At 47.8% G+C, this 21,381-nt stretch overlaps 1 protein-coding gene across 4 annotated transcripts in view; it reads right to left on the bottom strand.

The window, feature by feature from the left end:
- The window catches only part of Mgat5 (alpha-1,6-mannosylglycoprotein 6-beta-N-acetylglucosaminyltransferase), a 293,844-nt gene that overhangs the window by 18,178 nt on the left and 254,285 nt on the right, over nucleotides 1-21,381 (bottom strand). For all 4 annotated transcript variants that reach the window (XM_075987774.1, XM_075987776.1, XM_075987777.1 and 1 more), the window contains exons 13-14: nucleotides 10,268-10,414; nucleotides 1,147-1,263 (exon numbers count right to left, since the gene is read on the bottom strand). In XM_075987774.1, coding sequence (XP_075843889.1) covers nucleotides 1,147-1,263; nucleotides 10,268-10,414 — 264 coding nt within the window. The remainder of the gene's footprint in view (nucleotides 1-1,146; nucleotides 1,264-10,267; nucleotides 10,415-21,381) is intronic.

The following is a 21,381-nucleotide window of genomic DNA, read 5'->3' as shown; positions in this document are numbered from 1 at the left end:
ATCAACGGACACACGGACAGCAGTGTCTCCAGGCCACACACAAGGGAAGTGGAGACCTCATGTGAGACGAGTCACCAGCAGTCCGTCTAGATGGAGCGCTGTTGGTGACAGGACAAAGAACCACCTTCAGGAGCTTCTTCTTGAGCTGGCCCTTGTCCATCTGCTCACAGCACACATAGACCAACAGGTAATAACCAAGGGAAAGGTGCTAGAGTCCTGGGCAAACTAAAGTCCTCCAGGAGGTAGACTTCCCACGGGGTGGTCAGCCTCATCTAGGGTGGAGGCAGACATCTCTTACCTTCCTAGAACAGCTTATTGGGGGCCCTGTGTATAACAGGTGCTTGACCAGTTCCTACTGGATTGATCAGAAAGATGTACAATGGTGACGTCAAAAAGATTCTACCTAATGCTCAGATAGAAAAGATAAACAGCAAACACTGTAGAAAACTACAGGACTGGGGAGATGGCTCGGCTGCTTCCTGTGTAGACCTGAGGACTGAGTTCAGATCTGCAGCATGCATGTGAAAACCGGGTGGGAGGGGGCATGTCTATAATCTTGGTGCTGGGGGTGGAGACAGGCGGATCCCTGGGGCTTACTGGCCAGCCTGCAAGGCCAAATCAATGAGCTTTAGGTTTAGTGAAAGACCATGCCTCAAGAAAAAAAAAGGAAGTGGAGTGTCAAAAGGCACATGTGTAAGCCCCCGTGTCCATAGGAACATGTGCAAACACACATATAAAACCTACCACCACCACCACCAACAACAAAACAAAATAATTTTATAAACTTTACCGTTTGTATAAGGCAACATAAGCAGCCTAATTTTGCAAATCTTTCCAAGGACATGCTTAGATCATATGAGTAAGTACGAGTCAAGCCACGCCTTTTATGCCTAGAACCCAGGAACCCAGAAGGCCCATCAGCAGGGTCAGTAAGACCCAAACCCACATCTGCCACCAGCTGTTTCGAGTCTCACAGAGCCTCCTTGAGATCCTCAGGCCAGATGCTATGGCTAGACTATGGTCTGAGTCTAATTCAGATGGCAAGCTCTGCTTACTGAAAGCAAGAGACTGCAACATTCTGCACGAGTTCTAGGTTATGGGTCTAACAAAGGCAGGGAGAAAATAAAACCAGAGCAAAGCAGCAACCTTCTGGTTTAAGATGGCTTTCACAGCATCCTCCACTTCTTCTCGATTGCTGAGATCCACGGTCCAGACGTGTGGGCGGCCGATGAAGACTTCTGCGTATGGGTGCTGAGACGTCAGCTGAAAGAAAGAGGACATGCTGCATCTTAGTTTCACATCCGCAGGACTGCTCAGATAAAGCTCCGGGCTAGACAAAAACGCTGTCTTCATGAGCTGAGCTGAACTCAGACAGGAGATAAGGCATTTCCGTTCTTCCTGTAGCAATCAAAACCTTCTAACCCACAAACAGGCAGATAAAAAAAAATAGTCATGGGTGGAACTTTTGAAGCTCACTGGAAATAAAACAGTGTCATAGCAAACAGGCTCCTACAGGTGATGCCGGGTTGAACTCGGGTCTGTGTACAGTGAGTGGTACTCTGTCACTAAGCAAGGGCCTGTAGCCTCTGTGGTGGTTGATAGGGCTCGTCAGCCTGACAGTATCCAACCTCCAGACATAAGGAGTCTGTAAGGGGGTTAAATCTTGCTGATTAAGGACGAGCCCCCCAAATGTGGACAGCACCGTTCTATGGGTCAAGTAGACTGAATAAAAAGGAGAAAGTGAGCTGAGCACAGCGTCCATCTTTCTGCTTCCTGACTGTGGATGCCACGTGACAAGCTGTCGCATGTTCCTGCCGCCATGCCTTCCCTGCCATGATGGACTGTACCCTCAAACTGTGAGCCAAGGTATCTCTTCCTACGCTGCTGTTTGTTAGTTCATGTGTTATATAAATGAGAAAAGCAGCTAACGCTCCTCTGTAGTTATCCTGGGCTCTTAAGGACTGCTTGTTCTCAGCCAAAATTACCTCCGTAAATTTAGTATCTATTCTCTGGGCTAGGATGGACAGGTATTCACAGAAAATCACAATAAGGACCGAAGCACCCCCCTCCCCCCCCACACCAAAAGAAAGACCAAAGCCATAGCCAGGGATGCCTGTGACTTCTTTAACTGGCGGGTAGACATAGGAACCACAAATCTGCGGCCAGCCAGGGACTATACAGTTAAACCCAGTAACAGACAAACCTGCCGCTGGAAAAGCACACAGGCACAAGGAACAGTGCACACAGGGGTGATGGCGGGAGAAACTGTGCCACTGGAGAACTCAGGAGTTTTCAGATGGTTTCAGAGATAATCATAGCAACATCAGAACATGAGGGTCACTGACTTTAAAATGTACGGGCGTGTGTGCATCTATGTGTGTATGTGCACATATGCAGACAGTTACAGAGACCAGAAACAGTTGTGAGAGCCGCTGGAGCCACAGTTACAGGTAGTCAGTTACGAGCTGCTTGACATGGGTGTCAGGAGGAAGAGCAGCATGTGCTCCTAACCACTGAGCAATCTCTCCAGCTCCAGAAAACAAAATTCGGAAAGGCAGTTTAGAATCAGAAAAGGAAGGAGTCTCCTTCCTAATGGTTTTAAGAGTCAAGTAGCCAGGACAGCTGAGACGCTCTGTAGGAAGGGGCACTTGGGGTCTGGACTGACGATGGCTCAAGTTTCATCCTCACATGGCAGGAGAGGACTGATCACACAAGTCGTTCCCTAACCTCCACAAGTGTAGTGTGGACATGGACTCTCCTCCTACTGTGGACATGGACTCTCCTCCTACTGTGGACACGGACTCTCCTCCTACTGTGGACATGGACTCTCCTACTGTGGACATGGACTCTCCTCCTACTGTGGACATGGACTCTCCTACTGTGGACATGGACTCTCCTCCTACTGTGGACATGGACTCTCCTACTGTGGACATGGACTCTCCTCCTACTGTGGACATGGACTCTCCTCCTACTGTAGACATGGACTCTCCTACTGTGGACATGGACTCTCCTCCTACTGTGGACATGGACTCTCCTCCTACTGTGGACATGGACTCTCCTCCTACTGTGGACACGGACTCTCTTCCTTAAAGAATAAAAATGAAAAAAAAAAGCGTGGCTAAAGGAGGCTGGGGAGTTGGTAGAGTGCCTGGCTTCCTCCTGGGGTCTTCTACCTCTTTAAGGCAGTGGGTAAACAAGAACCTTTTACACGTTTGTGGAAACATTTCAGGTGAGAACCAGGGACACATGGCAATGGCATCAGGACATTGTACACAAGGAGAACTTGCCATCCCCCAAGGAACTTGTATTTTCTTGTTTGTTTGGTTATCATTTATTTGCTGTCTGTTGAGACTGAACATAGGGCCCCTGAATACATTAAGCATGTTCTTTACCACCTAGGTCACCAGCCCGGAGAGCTTTCATATGCCTTGCTGGGATTTCATGTGAATTCAGGGAAGAGAATTCTTAGAGGCCATCTGTGTGCACGTTGAATTGTCCAGGACTGTAATATTAGTGTACGTTATATATAGCAAGAAATGCCTTTTCTCTTTAAGACGAAATCTTATGCAGTCCTGGCTGCAGCTTCTGACTCATTAGGTAAATGAAGGTGACCTTGACCTTCTGATCTTCCTACCTCCACCTCTAGAGTGCGGGATGGATGACAAGCCTGGTTTGTACGGTGCTGGGAAGGGGCCCAGGCCTCCCGCATGCTGGGCATGCTGGGCATGCTGGGCAGGCACTCCTGTGCCTTCTACTGGTTTATTCTAGACTTCATCTATCAGCAGTCACCATTTCAGAAAAATGTCACAGCAACATCAGCGTTCCCCTGGGTACTACCCCCCAGTAAAACATGCCTCCATGGCTAGATGCCACATTACCCACAGCTCTATAAATGTGTGTGATGTGCACACGGATTATACTCAGCTCCCTTTTCATAACGGCAAACATAAGAAAATAAGGCTGGCAGTGTATGGATGAATATTTTATACCTTTAAATACAACTGTTCACTTGTAAGGTGGAACCAGACATCCCATCTTCCATAATTCCCGGTACATAATACTGAACGAAATAATAAGTATATTATTTTCCTAGAAATAGTTTTTTACATATTTCTTTTATATATATTATAAATGTAAAAAAATGATCTACAAAGGCAAGTTCTATTACTTGCAAATCTCATTTCTGGAGAGGAAATACGTTCTATTTATTCTTTATTTATTAATTTACTAACTTGTTCCCTCAGTCACTCATTTACTGAATGTAACCGTATGGGCAATGTATGTGCAGGAGCATGCCCTTGTGTGCGTGCCAAGGCTATGGGAAGACACTGGGTGCCTGGCTGTGCCACTCCACTCTCTGCCTTATTCATGTGAGACATGTCTCATACTGAACCTGTGCTCACTGGTTTTAGCTAGGCTGTGAGGCCAGCAAGCCCCAGGGATCTCTGTTCCCCACCACCCAGCACACCTGGTGCCGGTGCTGGAGGCAATGCTCGGCTTGTATGTTGGTGCTCAGGACCCAAAGCCGGAGATAGTACCTGTTCAGCAAAGGCTCTCACCCACTGCCCAATCTCTGCAGCTGGGAAATGCATCTTAACCTATTCACTACAGGAGCTGCCATTGCTGATGCTAGTGCTATGGCTTTGGCTTCTGAGGCCAGCCTGCCTCTCCTTCTTGTTTTTCCCTTTCTCTCTATTTCCACAAGTACATATACACTTAGAGAACTACAAGGCTAATTAGCACCTGCCATCTCTTTGCCACTGCCCTTGGAACCTCATCACACCAGCCTCTGCCAGTCCAGTTTGGGGCAGGAAGCTAGGAGCACAAACCTCTGGGAAAGTCTCCAGGAAATCTGAAGATCTTGCAGTCCTGAGGCTGCAGCCTTTTTTGGCTTCTACACAAGCTCCCTCTCCTGTCACAGCCCTCCCAACCCCCATCTCGTTTCTCAGGCTCTGTGGTCAGTGCTGAGGAGTTTGCAGGCCCACAGAGTCATGGAAACCTTATTTGCTAATTAAAAAAAAATCTCTGTATAAAATATTTTGATTCGATACCAATCCACAAGGTCTTTGGTGGGGTCAGACATTGAGCTGATCCCCAATCCATATATTATTTATTAGGCTTCCTATATATCACAAGGATCCCAAGGTTCTTGGAGTCTACATAACTAGAAAACAGCAAAGCCAAGCTCAAATCTAGACCCTTGAGCAACTGAACAGCTTTATGGGGATATGCTTGTGTGTGTTTGTATGTATGCGTGTGCACATGAGTGTGGAGCTAGAAGTCAATCTTGGGTGTCATTCCTGAATCAACCTGGGCTGGTTGACCAAAGAGCCCAGGGATCCACTTGTCGCTGCCTCTAGCACTGGAATTACAGGCTCACAGCCACACCCAGCTTTTTACCTCTCTTCTGAGGCTGGAATCAAGTCCTCCAAGCCTTTTACATCAACCGAGCTGTCTCCCCAGTTCCAGTTCAGTGTCTTTGAGCAAATCACCAAACTGAGAACACCACCCAATTCTTAAGAAAAAAAATGAACAAAGCCTCAAAGCCACTATTAAAATTTACACATATATGTATATCTCTCCATCGCAGGGCTGTGTTTCTGCCATGTTAGACCTTTTGAGAGGATGGGCAGACTGTCAGATCATTTCCGCTTTGTGGCCAAGAGGACAAGCTAATTAGTCCATCTACTGCAAAAATTTCTACTACCAGCAATGTCACCACTGAGTCATCTACATGGTGGTGCAGGCTCGGCTCAGCCCTCCCCCCTCTCTTTCAAGGCTTATTGACAAGACTGCTCCAGGCGCTTAGCAAACACACAATGCGGATGGCGAGCCATTACTGTTTGATTCGTTTGCATTTGCTGAGGGTTACTTAATTTTCCGAGTGAGGCCTATTTGATTCATTAAGCCCTCTCAGAACTCTGTGTTCCTCCTTGTTAATTTATTGAGGACCGCTGATCTCAGCCTCTTGAGTGTATATCTGTCAGTAGGTTTACTGAGCATCCTCCGGACAAGCAGCATCATGGGAAATATGAGAAGTGACTTCAGAACCTCTGTAGAGCCTGCAAGGAGATTCCACGCTCCCTTTACAGGAACCTATTAATATGTTCCCCAATATAAAGATAAAAATCTAATTTATAATAAAGTACAATGAAGCAACTCCCCTCCTCAAGGCAATCTGGAGTCTTTCTTCCCAGCTCTGAAGAGACAAGGCACTCTGAAAATTTGGTCTGATGCAAAAATAAAAACAAAGCTAAACTCAAATTTAGAGATCTCAGTTTTTCCCCTTTCCTTCAAGTGAAGGCAAAGAGAAATAGAGATAACTGACCTTAATCAGTGTTTGTGTGGGAAGGGTCGTTCAACAGAAAGTGTCTAAGGGACACAGAGGCTAAAACTTTTCCATTTGCTGAGGTAAGAGAGATCATTTCTAAGGGTGTGTGTATGTGTGTTTCTGTGTGTGTGTGTGTGTGTGTGTGTGTGTGTGTGTGAGAGAGAGAGAGAGAGAGAGAGAGAGAGAGAGCTTTCTTGCTTATTCTTCTTTTGGAGACAGAATTTTTCAATGAACCTGGAGCTTGCCAATTCCTTGGCCAGTAAAATCAAGGGATTCTGTCTGCCTTCCCAGGCTGGTAGCATATGCCACCATGCTTGAATTACTAGGTCCGTCTGTCTGTCTATCAGTTGTGTTGTGTCAGTACCTGCATATATATGTGTGTGTGTATTGGGTACATGCTTGGTACCCAAAGAGGCTAGAGAGGGCATGAATCCCCTAGAACCGGAGTTTATGAACCATTAGATGTAGGCGCTGGGAACTGACTCCAGTCTTCTGTAAGAGCAGCAAGTGCTTTAACCACTGAGCATCTCACCAGTTTCTTCTAGATCCCTGGTTTCCAGCATTCCTAATGCTGTGACCCTTTAATGCCACTCATGCGGGGGAGCCCCTCAACCATAAGACAATTTCATTGCTACTTCGTAACTGTAATTTTGCTACTGTTACAAATCATAATGTAAATATCTGATATGCAGGGTATGCATCCCTTGGGGGTGGAGACCCATAGGCTGAAAACCGCTGTTCTAGAGGTCGATGTAGAACTCTGTAGACTTGTTGGCAGCTCTTTCCCAATTAGAAGCATCTTTGGTTAAGGAGATGTGCGGGCTTTTGAGAGCTGTGAAAGTAGGGCACATGGCTCTTTTTGCCATGAGATCAAGGTCACCACTCCCTCTCAGAGCTGTTACATGTCCTTCTCCTGCATGAGGCCGACAGGCCTTGGCTCTCCATTGTTCACCCACTCTAGAAGTTCTCTCCTTTCTATTTAAAGCCCACCCCAATCCCTCCCTGCTAACACTGAAATTCCGCCTTTGTACAACTCCAAGGTAACTCCCCTTTCATCCACTTAGCTTTTATTTCAGTCTCGTGTATTTCAGGTTGGCCTTGAACTTGCTATATAGCTGATACTGACTTTGAACTTCTTACTCTCCTGCCTCTGCTTCCAAAGTGCAGGTGTTACAGGTGTGAGCTACCACACCTATTTCGTGCAGCGCTGGGGATGAAACCCAAGGCTTCTGAGCCAGGCAAGTGCTCTACCAACCAGGCCACATCCCCACTCCGACTCTGGCTATCTCTACATTGTATGATGGTGCCGTTGCCTTCTCATGCTCCCACATCAGATATGAAGCTACTAGAAAATGGAGAACTCTCTGCCAAACTCCCCCAGGATGGCAGCGAGTACCACAGGCTGTTGCGTGGACAGGCTCAGCTTCTGTCCACTCCCTTTGGCACCTTGGCCTCCCGTGGGAACACTGGGCTTATGGGGTTGTCTGGATGAGGTCGCACACACTGATGACAGGACTCCATACTCTCTCTCATGGTCTCATTTAAGGACTGACAGAATACTCCCTTGCGGGTGCTTCAAGGTCTCTTCTCTCCTTACGCGACAGAGGATGAGTGTCCTCCCCAACCTCAGCACGATCACACGGTTAGAGGATGGCAAGTGGCAGAGGACAAGGGACACTTCCTCAGTATTGACTGATGTGAGCACTGCCATGTGACGTCATTCCCTGGACATGGGGTAGAATGTGTTCGGGAGCGTCCTCTTTGTGTGGATGTGTGTGCGTGCACGTGTGTGCGTGCACGTGTGTGCGTGTGTGCATGTATACATGTGTGTGCATGCATGCCATGTGGAAACCAAAGGTCAATCTCAGATTATTCCTCCTGAGCCATCCCTCTTTTTCTTTGGAACAGGGTCTCTTCCTAGCCTGGGACAAATTGGACAAGCTTGGTTGTCTAGCTAGCAAGCCCCAGGTATCCTGTCTCCTTCCCCACAGTTCTAGGATTACAGGTGAGTGCTACTGTGCCTAGGTATGTTTGTTTGCTTTGTTTTCAAACATGTGTTCTAGGGTCTGAATGCAGGTCATCCTGCTTGTGTGGCAAGCACATTACCCACTGAAGCTATTTCCACAGCTTCAACCTTTAAAGGTTTTACACATCAAGAGAAATAACCAGCAAATAAAATAAGAGAAAATATTTGCAAATTATGTCTGATAAAGGGTTAATATCCTAAATATCTAAGGAACTTCTACTGCTCAAAAGCAAAACAAAAAAAAATCAACAAACCCCCATTTAAAAATAGGTAAAGTATTGGGCGGTGGTGGTACACGCCTGTAATCCCAGCACTTGGGAAGCAGAGGCAGGTGAATCTCTGTGAGCTGGAGGCCAGCCTGGTCTACAGAGCGAGTTCCAGGACAGCCAATACTACACAGAAAGACCCTGTCTCTAAAAGCAAAAACAAACAAAAAAGGACACCGCATCTAAATAGTCATTTCATAAAGACTCCAACGGAGGGAAGGGAGGGGAGAAACGCATTTGATGCACTATTTGTAAGACAAGTAGAGGAAGTGTCCCAAAGGGTTAAAAAAGCAACAGAACTGAAAACGAATGTTCTAGAAACAGCAGCTGCTGTGTCACACTAGGCCTTTCCAGCCCTAACTCTCCAGCCAAAGGCCCCGAGGGATTCCGCGTTAATGTCCCCATGCATGAGCAGCCAGGGGAGCTACTAACTGCCCAGAAATAACACAGAAGCCAATCTCATGGTTTCCTGCACACACCTGTGTCTGCCCAGATACAGAATCATCCCACCTTTGGCACACTGATCACCCACACGGAGCTGTAATGACTTCTGTTTATGGCCCCGAATGAACCCCAGCGATGCTCCGTGGTGATTCATCACCCCACTGCAGGTTTCAAGAGCATCTGCAAAGGCAAATGCGCCAAGGCTCCTGTGAGAGGCTCTTGCTATGCGGGGATGGCTTGACAGCCTGCTGAGGGTGGGCTGAAATCTCAGGAATATCCCGCTCATCAACTACGCTGTCTTGTCTCTGATGTTCTCTCTCTCTCTCTCTCTCTCTCTCTCTCTCTCTCTCTCTCTCTCTCTCTCTCTCTCTCTCTCTGTGTGTGTGTGTGTGTGTGTGTGTGTGTGTGTAAATGCTTGCTCAAACCTATAGAGGTCACAGGCCAACCTTGGCTGTTGTTCTGGCACTGCCTACCTTGTTTTCTTGAGACATAGTCTCAGTTTGGGACTCGCCAAGAAAACTAGGTTGGCTGGCCAGCGAAGCCCAGGGACTCACTTGTCTCTGCTTCCTCGGTTCTGGGGTTCTAGGAGCCTGCTACCATGCCTAGCTCTTTACAGAGTTCTGGGGATCTAATGTGCAGGGCAAGCGCTTTATTGACTAGTCCATCTCCCCCACTCTGCGGCTGACGTTCTCTGTAAAGAGTCACTGGCCAGCGTTTCTTCTTTACCATCGCCACGCTCAATGGAGAGGCCAGTGAATGTCCCCAGGGGCCTCCTTCATCCCAGCTGTCAGCTGTGATGAGAAGACTAGAAAGAACACCCACCATGGTCACTGAAAAGAAAATTGGGGTAGGGGATGGAAAGTTGGCTCAGCAGACAGGAGCCTGCTGTACAAAGGTGAGGGCCTGCACACGGGTCCTCAGCACAGGGTGGGCATAGCAGCCAGCTTTTAATCACAGAGCCTAAGAGGTGGAGGCAGGAGACCCCAGGGCAAGCTGGAGTACTCACATCAGTGAGCTCTGAGTTCACTGAAAGACTCTGCCTCAGTGAATATAGTGGCGAGTGACGGAGGAAGACCCCACACTTCACCCTCTGGCCTCTACAAACATGCCTGCACATGCACCTGCGCACACACAGGCCACCCATCCACACACACATAAACACAAAAGCATAGAAGAAAGAGGAACACTTCTGATGCTCACCTCTCTCAGGGTCGGCTTGCCAATGAAGAAGTCTGTGTTTTTGCTGCTCTTGGGAGGGTTGAACTTGGGGTTCAGGAAAGCACAGCCATTTGCGATGGCCTCCAGGGGAGCTGGACCCTCATAGGGAAATCCCAGCCCAACAAACAGCTGTAAGACAGGAAAACACATCACATGAACATGGCATCACAACTGCCTCCCAGGTCCAACGGTCCGTTTCTGTGGGTGCCTCTGACATGTGAGGGGCTTAGCTCTCGAGGTTGGTGGCTTGGGACAGAAAGAAGGGGCTTATAGCAGGATCTGCAGAGCTGCAGGTACAGCACAGGAAAGCAAGGCCCTGTGGAGTGGCTTGCCTTGTTCCCTGCTCCCTTGCTGATATGAAAGTAAAGAAGAGGTGGGACTCTGGGGAAGAGAGAGTGGGAGTATGAAACAAAACCAGCAATAAACTCAAGACCCAACAATTGTCCTTCTGTCCCTTAGCAGGAGACGTAACTGCAAAAACACTTGCTTAACTAAACAGAAGTTTTCTTCACTCAGGCAGGGAAAACAACGGGCCCTTTCAGGGACTCTAGGACCCAGGGGCAGAAAGGTCACTTGATTACAGTTCAATTGGAACTGCTTTGGAACCTGGGAGGTCAGTAAACACAGGTTTTATGACAGAGTTTTCACTGGGGACACCACCAGCTGGCAGGTTTTGTTTTTCCCTCTGTGGGAGCAGAAGTTGCAAAGGCTGCGATTTCCCACTTCCCTCCCCAGCTGGCAAACCTTGACTTTCCCAAGACGGACAGTAGATGGCAGCAGAAACAAGCTAAAGGTCCTTAGCGAACCCACAGCGGCAGGGAGTCGCTGGGACAGAGAGATTGACACCAAGGGTCAGTGACACAGACTTTGTATACCAGATGTAGGGGTACAGTGCTGTGCATGGCTGCTGCCGGGTGTATCTAATCCTGGCTCTCTCTCACGTGCAGACGCCAAGTCTGAAAGAGCTCCAGAGGCACACAGCCCGTGCCTGGTGGAGTGGGGTAGGGTGGAGGATGTTGGGGTTCCTTGTGCATTCGCATTCAGGAATACCCAGGCTCTTTCCCCCCCAAAATGTAACTATCCAGGCAGTAATGAAGATATTCTAAAGATGACAGGCATTAGAGTCTCTCCCTTTGGCCATCAGATATTGAAACAATGAGTCCCATGGAACTGGAATTTCGCTTCAGTCTCAAGCAGAAAGAAGGGAAAGGTGTCAGTCAGGGAGGAACTTGTCTTCAGGGAAGAGATTTCACCCAGTCTGACTCCTCAGACAACACTGCAGGGCAGACTGGAGCTGAGACAAGGATGTATCAGTGACGACTGAATCACACCTGGACCAGGACCGCTTAGTGATGAAATCTCCTGTCTTCTGTTTAACCTAAGCCCCGTGCCGGGACCCCAAAGATGATGTGGGAGTCATGAGATCCCCTTATTTGTTCTCTCCCCAGTGCGGTCACAAGTAATTCCCTTTTCTCTTCACTCTACTATCCCTGGTCCCTCTAATTGACCCATTGAGGAAAAATGGCTGCACATACTTGGCATGTCGGGGCTGCCAAGGCCCAGATCCGACCCTAACAATCCACTAACAGCTGGGGACACAGGATAGCATCAGGCAGCCCCTCTTTTTTCAACTTTGAGAAGAAAATGCCAGCAGATACGGACAGGGTCTTGGCAGGTTTAACCAGAGCTGTTGAAGCCACAGTATTTCTTGACCTCTGAAAATGAGTGTCTGCCAAGAAGTGCTGACACCCTCCTCCACTCTACATCATCAAAAACAGGTTTGGAAGAAATGGAGGCAGCAAACGCCTATCCATTTAAACAGAGAATCTTTGGGAGATGGGTTATCTCCTTTAGATCAACCCATCTGCACCTACTATTAAGGGATTAGAGGCCATTGCTTGATGGACTTGAATGTGACCTAAGCTTAATTATATCTGAATAATCATTTGCACCAACAATTGAGCACTATTGGCACCAGAGCATCTTCAGTACAGAGAAACACATGGGGGGGGGCGGGGCTGGGGAGAGGGCTCAGTGCTTGCAGTACAAACATCAGAACCTGAATTTAGATCCCCAAAGCACACACCAAACTGGATGCTGTAGCACACTTTGTAATCCCAGGCTCCTACAGTGAGACTGGAGGCAGAGAAGGGAGACTCCTTTGATCCTGAAGGTCAGCTAGTTGGGATTATGCAATGGTGAACAATAGTGACCTTATCTCAAACAAGGTTGGAGGTAAGGATGGATAGCTGAGGTTTTTGTCTGACTTCTACATGCAGACTGTGGCATTCATGTACCTGCACTCATAGATATGAACACACGAGTGTGTACACACACACCATATACACACACAGATGAAATAAGGAACACTTGGGCCTGATTCTCCCAAGCCTCGCTTACTAACTTCCCAGGATGATTACACCACTAGCAAACACGACATCATTTCTTTCTTTTTCTTGTTTTCCTTCTTCGTGACTGTTTCTCTGTGTCTTCCTGGCTGTCTTGGAATTCCCTGTGTAGACCAGGCTGGCCTCAAACTCACAGAGATCCATCTGCCTTTGCCTCCTGAGTGCTGGGATTACAGGTGTGTGCCACCACTGCCTGACTACCTCACTATTTCTTGGCAACAAGTTTTCTTGTCACACCAATTAAGACGACAGGAACTGATGCTTGCCTTTGAAATACTGAAGTGACAGTTTTCTGTCGGCTGTCAGTAAGGAGTTTTTCTCCTGCTTCCTGTGTACTCAGTACCTGTGAGGGCACAGTGAAGCACATGGATGAAGGGCACAGAGAACATCTAAGGGTTGGGTGGCAACAATCCAGGTAGAGGAAACTCACCAAAGGCTTCTGCCTACTAACAGTCTTGACACACACCTCATCTGTACCAACTTGCTTTTTCTACTGATCTGCCACTGTGTCTATATGTGGTCCTCCCCCAATCTCTCTCCCTCTGCCCCTCCCCCCAGGCTCTCTCTGACTCCCCTCTCTTCTTTCTTTCTGAGGATTTCATATTATTTCCACTCCATCCTTATAGAATTCTTTACCATAGAAGGGAGAAACACAAGACAAGAAGGCATTCAAGGACTGGGGAGAGGACCTAGTGGGTAACATCACTTGCCCTGTGAGTAAGAGGACCTGAGCCTGAACCCTCAAGACAAGAATCTGGGTGAGGTCACACATTCCTGCAACCACAGCACTGTGTGCAATGGAGAAAGGTGCTGAGGCTGGATGGCCCCAGCCTAGCTCCAGGTTCAGTGAGAGACCCCGTCTCAAGGGAATAAGACTGCGTGTGACAGTGCAGGACACCCGCTGTCATCCTCCAGCCTCAGCACAAACTCACACGGGTGCGCACGCCTGTAAACATATGTGTGCACATACATCCACACAGACACTCGTGTGAAAATCGGGCAAAAGAAAACATTCGGTGCTAAGGCTTAACTCTTCCAGGGAAAACAGGCCATGCTGTATGGGCTTACGTCTGCCCTTCAGAAGACCAGCGTCTAACAGGGACACTCTAGATGGTGCACATCTCCATGGCTACAGCTCCAACTCCAATGGTGAGTGTTTCTAAACTGAAAGATCTCACTATCTGAATTAAAATGATGAGGAAGAACAGACAAAGGAGCACACGTTTTATTCATGAAAGGACTGGGACACCCTGACACGGTCGCCGAGGTATTTTTCCTCTGTTTTGAAAGGAAAAAGAATTGTCTTAAGTCCTAACTAAGTTAGTTAACGAAGACTCCTCTAACCATTCCCGGGCTTGGTCAGCATCACTCTCTTCTATGATGTAAGTATGTGGTTATGTGCACATGCGTGTGGGGGCCAGGGGCCAACCCTGGATGTCTCCCTCAGCTGCTCTCGCCATCACTTTCTCTCATCTTCGGCGAGGCTGGCTGGCCAGTGAGCCCCAGGGATCCAAAGGCCTCCATTCCCCCAGTGCTGGGGTTGGAAGTGAAGACCACTACAACCAGTGTTTTAGATGTGGACTTTGGGTGATCAAACTCAGGTTCTCATGCCATTAATTACTTTATTATGTAGTGGTGGCTAAACCCAGAGACTCATATATACTGGGAAGTGCTATATCACAGAGCTACACCCCAACCCCTGTTCTGGTCACTTTTAATGGGGGAAGACCAAGAATAATAAGATATTGGACCCACATACACTCGGCACGTACTTCTCTGATCTTTATTAATGAGCCAGTGTGGGAGGCTCAGGAAGGAATCTGGGCAACGAATTAACTTCAGCTCGCCGATAAAATAGATTGCTGGCCAAGATGGCCAGGGCAATGAGACGATTAACAGCACAGGTTGCGCAGTCAGAAAGACAGGGATTCAAATTCTGATGCTAATGGTTCCTCATCAGGTAACCACGGCAACTGCCCGTGTGAGCTCATTCGTAGTCCACTCTCACTGGTTCTAGAAGCTCACCTAAGAACACACAAGCACTCTGTCTCCTTAGGAGCGAAAATGGGGCCACCAGTAATGCTTCCGGCATGGCGTTTGCTGTGAGGACTGAAGGAAATATTTGATAGAAATGTTTAATATTCTCAGGCTTGGTGCCTAGTAAACACCTGAAAAATCGTTTCTCAAGTTCAAATCCAGTTGAAATTTCACACAGCTGGACATTATGCTAGTCCTTTTTTCATACAGTTGGAGATGAAGGGCCTGAGGGCTGTTTGTGGGTTATGACAACTTCAATCCTTTCATGTGTTTTTATGAGTTCCCTTCCTTTCCTCCCTCCCTCCCTCTCCTTCTTTCCTTCCTCCCTCCCTCTCCTTCCTTCCTTCCTTCCTTCCTTCCTTCCTTCCTTCCTTCCTTCCTCCCTCCCTCTCCTTCCTCCCTCCCTCCCTCCCTCCCTCTCCTTCCTTCCTTCCTTCCTTCCTTCCTTCCTTCCTTCCTCCCTCCCTCCCTCCCTCCCTCCCTCCCTCTCCTTCCTTCCTTCCTTCCTTCCTTCCTTCCTTCCTTCCTTCCTTCCTTCCTTCCTTCCTCCCTCTCTCCTTCTCTTCCCTTCCCTTCCCTTCCCTCCCCTCCCCTCCCCTCTCCTCCCTTCCCTTCCCTTCTGCCTGCCTCTGCCTCCTAAGTGCTGGGACTGAAGGTGGGTACTACTATGCCCAACAAGTTTTCACTATTCCATCCGTTGCTAAACTACCAGAAGAGAGAATCATCCAGAGCGTAGTGACTTCCAGGTACAAAGGCCAGTCCTACAAACCGTAAGCTATCGCTAGGCTCCCCCTGTTTGTTCTTGACACAGCGGGGCAGCAATCTATTTCTAGGAATAAGTATTCCCTTTATCTCTTTAAAGAATACATACAATGGTTGAGTGTGCTGGTCAGTTTTGTCACCTCGACACATCCTAGAATTCCTTGGGAAGGGAGTCTCAGCAAGGGATCCTCTAGATCAGGCTGGCTCGTGGCTATGTCTGCTGGGGGGTGGGGGCTGTCTTGATGGCCTTAATTGATGTGGGAAGATTTAGCCTAGAAGTAAGTGCCACCGGTTCCTAGGTTTGGATGTGGAGTGTGTAAGGATAGAGAAAGTTAGCTAAGCACCGGGCATGGATGCATTCATCTTCTCTTTGCTCTTAGACGTCACATTTCTTACTTTTCTGTTGCTCTGACAGAATAGCCTGACCACAAGCAAGCTAAGGAAAAAAAGGGTTATTTGTCTTAGAGTCCCAGAAAGGGGGACAGTCTATCATGACAGGGAGGCTTGATGACAGGAGTGTGAGGATAGCCTGGCAGGCAGGAAGCAGGCTGATCCATTCCTTTTCAAGTGTGTACAGGAGACAGACATATTGGCAGGCACACACACACACACACACACACACACAGAGAGAGAGAGACAGAGAGAGAGAGAGACAGAGAGAGAGAGACAGAGAGAGAGAGAGAGAGACAGAGAATCGGGAAGTGGGGCCAGTGACTAGTGACGTATTTCTTCCAGTGAGGTTCCATCTCCTAGAGGTCCGCTACTTCCCAACAGGACCAAGTGTCAGACACAGGCGGGCACTTACAGGGCTACTATGTATTTAAAGCTCAGTGGCTACAGTGTGACCAGCTGCTTCACCTTCCTTGACTTCTCTGCAGTGATGAACGGTAGCCTGGAACTGAAAGCCAAGGCAGCCCCTTCTCCCTTTCTCAAGGGCCCCTGTTAGCCCTCTGTATTTTATTACAGCAATGGGAAGAAATTAGAAGATCAGGAAGTAGAGAAAACAATTTCTTTATCCTGAAAGGTGACAGTTTCACTTGGCTTCAAGCGTCCCTCTTCTGACGCTGAACGACAGAAACAGTAAATAGTCTTCCTCATTGTGGCTCTGCACTCTCCCGATTCACAAAGCCTCTAATCTGAGCTGCTTTGGCTGTCTAGGGAAGAGCTGTGATGGCCAAGTAACCACAGAACTTAGCACACCTGTTTCAGCATTACCAACTGGCTAAACTGGCAACCAAACCGGTAATTTCTGGAGACTGGATTCCTGGGGCGGACTCCTGACTTCTCCCAGCAACCTTAGCGCCTCATCAGAGATGAAACAAGCCAGACCACAAACACCAGCTCCCAACTTGAAAGTTCCCACATTTTGTCATTTCAAAGCCAAAGCCAAATCAAATGTATTACAATTTATGTGTCAATTCACTGACCTAGAGGTGGGAAGTGAGCAGTTTTAGATAATCTCGATCAACTGACCTATGTTCTAGCTCAGGAGAAATTTGGATTTCTGACTTTCAGATTTGGTGTGGTCAACTTGGATGCAAAAGCCAGACACCGGGAAGAGGCCTGTGGAAACACGGAAGCTCCCCTGACTACTGAGCTACCTGGATCTGGTTTTAGGACTGAATGAACCTTATCCCCAAGTGACACCTCTGTCACCTTGTCACAACCTAAAACCACTTGGGACAGTCTCAGTGAGGGATTGTCTAGATTGGGTCAGCCTGTGAGATTATCTTGATGATGTTAACTAATGTAAAGAGCCATCCACTCTGGACTGCATCACTCCCTGGGCAGGAGTGTGAGTGTGTGTGTGTGTGTGAGTGTGTGTGTGTGTGTGTGTGTAGAAAGAGAGCTGAGCACAATCAAGCATTCACTTCTTCCTTGTTCTCTGCCCAACTATGGATGTAACTGCTTCTAGTTCCTACTGCCTTGGCTTCCCCACAATGGTGGACCATAACCTAAAATTACAAGCCAATTAACCCTTTTTCTCCCTTAGGTTTCTTCTGTTGGGTATTCCTTTACCACAGCGAAAAGGAACGAAACTAAGACACATGATTAGGGAGAAAGCTTGAGGCCAGCCTGGGCCCCACGAGAGCCCACTTATGGGTAAATCTCTTTGCTAAGATAAGATGTTTAGGAAGTGCCAGGTGATGTCTGAATTAGGTTAGTCTGTGGGGATGCTGGTGGGAGACTGTCTTAATAAGTTAATTAATATGGGAAGACCCAGCCCACTGTGAGCAGTACTATTCCCTAGGCAGGAGTCCTGAAGCAGAGAGATTGAGCTGAGCACAGTAAGCAAGCGACTGGACAGGACGCATTCATTTCTGCCTATTGTCGACTTGTGGAGAAGCTCTAACCAGCCGCTTCAGTCTCCCGCTGCTGTATTTCCCTGCAAGAACAGATCATATCCTGGACTCGTCAGCTGAAATAAACCCATTTTGTCAGGATATTTTGTCATGTCAACAGAAATGAAACCCAGCTGAACCCAGTGGGAAAACCCAAAGTTAGCTGGGGTTTTGGGGACTTTCAGCTGTATGTTTGGGACTGCAGTTAGGCACAAAGGCGAGACTGTTGGAGCACATAATCTACACTGGTCATACCCGTTTCGGCATCTAGAGATAACTTGGTGAAGAACGAGGATCATTCTGGGTCACCCAAGTCATGGAGGAAGGAACGGTGGGGTTACTGGAAGGGGAGGGTGTGGACAGCAGCTTCCCCTGCTAGGCTACAGTTAGAACTTGTCCTTGACTACAGAAAGGAAAGAACTTAGTGTGGCTAAAGAGTAGAGCCCCAGACACCCTTCCACCGGAGAGCGGGACGCGAATCCTCTATGCATTATGGCCCATTAATAAGAACCACCCAAGAGAAGACGGGAAAGGTACTGAAGTTTAAGCTAGGGAGGTAGGCTGGAGATGTTGTTCAGTTGGCAGAGTGCTTGCCTAATGTGCACAAGGCCCCAGGCTTGATCCCAGCCGCCACATAAACTGGCTGTGAGGTACATACCAGTAATCACTACATTCAGGAGGTAGAGGCAGGGGGTCAGAAGTTCAAGCTCAGCCTCTCGTACGTGGTAAGTCTGAGGTCAGCCTGGGCTACTCAACCAACCAAGCAACCAACAAGCAAACAAATGGAACCAAGGAAAATGAAGAAAAAAAACCACATTGATGGAGCTGGGGGATTTACCACCCTAGCGGGTCATGAGGCGCTGGCTCCACCGGGTTTTCTAGAGTCTGCCAGACTAAGCAGCCTGCCTCTGGTCTTCAGATAAATAATTCATTCATCAAAATTCAGATAATCCTTTGTTCATCTAAATTTACAGCTCTGTTAGAAGAGGCTTCTAGATTACAGCAACTTCCCCGCACTGTAATCCCCAATTTTCATGTTATAGCAACACCTTCTGAGGCCGAGGCCCCAAGCGGCATGCTCAGACAAAGTTCTACTGAGCAAAGGGTGCTGTGGGCTAGACGCAGAGCTTCAAAGACAGGCTGGGGATGCAGCTCAGTGGCAGCATGCTTGCCCCAGCATGTACAAGCACTGAGTTCAACGTGCAACACCGAGGAGCCAAGAACAAAGCAATACCAACCCCAAAGATGGCTCCTTAACAAAAATAACGAGCCCAAAAGTGACCGAACACCGGCCACGTCTCTGTAGCTCAGGAGATCTTGGGGGAGAGGAGAGCAGGCTTGCTTCTGTCTCTAGCTGAGCCTGAGGAGAAGCTAATCATTTCACAGACATGTCTCATTGGCAGCTCCCGTTCTTCACCTCCAACATGGATGGAAATAAACTGCTTTAATATTGCTCAGAGGCACAGAAGGAGTTAGAAGTGGGAAAGGATATGAACGCTGAGCCAGAGTGAGTGGTCTGTGTCAACTTTCTGAACTCCAGATTCATTCAGCTCAGTTGCATACTGTTGGGCTTGCAATGGAAGGGGAGCCTCAGCCACACACTGCCTCGTGTTCCTCATATGTCCAACAATCTGAGTTATAATTCCAAACGGAGTGCTTTAATGTATTCTCTAAGGTTTATTTGTATTTTAAATTACGTGTGTGTGTGTGGTGTGTGTTTACACATGCATGGAAGTGCCCACTGAGGCCAGGGATATCAGATGCTCTGGAGCTGAAGTTACAGGTAGGAGTGAGCAGTTCAATGCAGGTGCTGGGAACAGAACTTGGGGCCTCTGGAAAGGCTGCACACACTCGTAACTGGGGAGCCATCTCTCCAGCCCTATATATTCTTTTCTTAGCAGAGAAACAGGTGCTACATAATTCCATATAGGGCATCATCATAAGGCATCAGTTTTAAATTAATTACTTTAAAAGTTCATGTATATGTGTACCTGTTTATCTCTGTACCACATGCTTGCAGTACTTACTGAGGACATAAGAGGGAGTCTGATCCTCTGGAAGAGGCGTTAGAGGAGGCTGTGCCCGATATAGGTGCTGAGAACTGAACCCTGGTCCTCTGTAAGAGTGGGATGTGGCTGGGCCGAGGTGGTGCATGCTTTAATCCCAGCACTCAGATGGCAGAGGCAGGTGGATCTCTGTGAGTTCCAGGGCAGCCAGGGCTTCACAGAGAAACCCTGTCTCCAAAAAACAAAGACAAAAACAAAACAGAAAAGAGCAGTATGTGCTCTTAACCACTGAGCTACCTCTCTAGTCCCAACATCTGCTTTTTTCTTTTTAAAGATACATATATAATATGTATGCGCCTCTTGGCTGTTTGGCCTACTCCAGCATCATGGCTGGATCTTGGAGACGTTTTTTCCGTGTTCCCCCCAGACAGGCTGGACCTCAGTTGTGGCCTATTTCTCATTCTCTGACAAGGTGAACGGACGGTAGGCAAATGAGGATGCTTTTAAACTCTGCAGGGCTGAGGAGACATTCCCGGGGTTGGGGTAACAGAAGCGTGTGAGACGGTAATGACACGCTGCGAGACAAGCTCTGCCACAGTGTTATTTGAAAGGAACTTGAACTTTCAGAATGATCTCACCGAAGAAAAGTAAAATGAGGCAAACGGCAGAAAATAGCAAGGCTGTCGTGAAAGGGCCCGGGCATCCTGATGACTTGAGAATGTCAAACTCAGAGAGAAAATGACAGGAAGAGAACAGGGAAACTGGGGGGCACCTCACTCCTAGAGCCATGAGCATCATTAGATGGTAGGTGACCTTTAGGAAATTAAAGTCCTTAGGAAAAGAAACCTGGTATTTGGCAAAAGGGTTAAAAGATTTATCAAAATATTTTATCTCTAGAATCACCCTTGAAATAATTTGGAAGCAAAAAGAATCAAGTGTGTTTACAGATGGAGAAACAGACAAAGCCTAGAGAGCCATCCTTCTAACTGGTGGACAGCCACAAACTTTCAGATGACTTGCACAATCATGTGTATGATATGTGTATGTGGGGGTGTGTGTGTATGCATCTCATGGCATGTAAGTGGGGGTCAGAAGACAGCTCTGGGGAGTTAGTTCTCTTCTTTTTCTTTCCACTTTTTTGTGGGTCCTGGAAATCAAACTCAGGGCCTCAGGCGTAAGCAGCAAGTACCTCTACCTGTCGAGCCATATTGCTGGCTCCTTCGCACCCCATCTTTTAAAAATCTCTGTGTAGCCCAGCATGGTGGCATATGCCTCTAATCTCCACACTCAAGAGGTAGAGGCAAGTGGGTCTTTGTGAATCTGAGGCCAATCTAGTTTACACAATGAATTCCAGGATAGTCAGGGGTATGTAGTGAGACCTTGTCTCAAAACAAACAAAAAAAGCAAGTAAAGAAAATAAAAATCTTTGTGTGCAGGTACGTAAGTATGGAGGTCAGAGGACAATCTTAGGGGGTCACATAATCCCCCCCCAATGTTGTTTGAGACAAAATCACTTGCTCACTGTAAACCAGGCTGGCTGA

The sequence above is a fragment of the Microtus pennsylvanicus genome, chromosome 10, assembly GCF_037038515.1.
Source record: "Microtus pennsylvanicus isolate mMicPen1 chromosome 10, mMicPen1.hap1, whole genome shotgun sequence".
Lineage (NCBI taxonomy): Eukaryota > Metazoa > Chordata > Mammalia > Rodentia > Cricetidae > Microtus > Microtus pennsylvanicus.
This window is presented reverse-complemented; position numbering and strand designations above follow the sequence as displayed.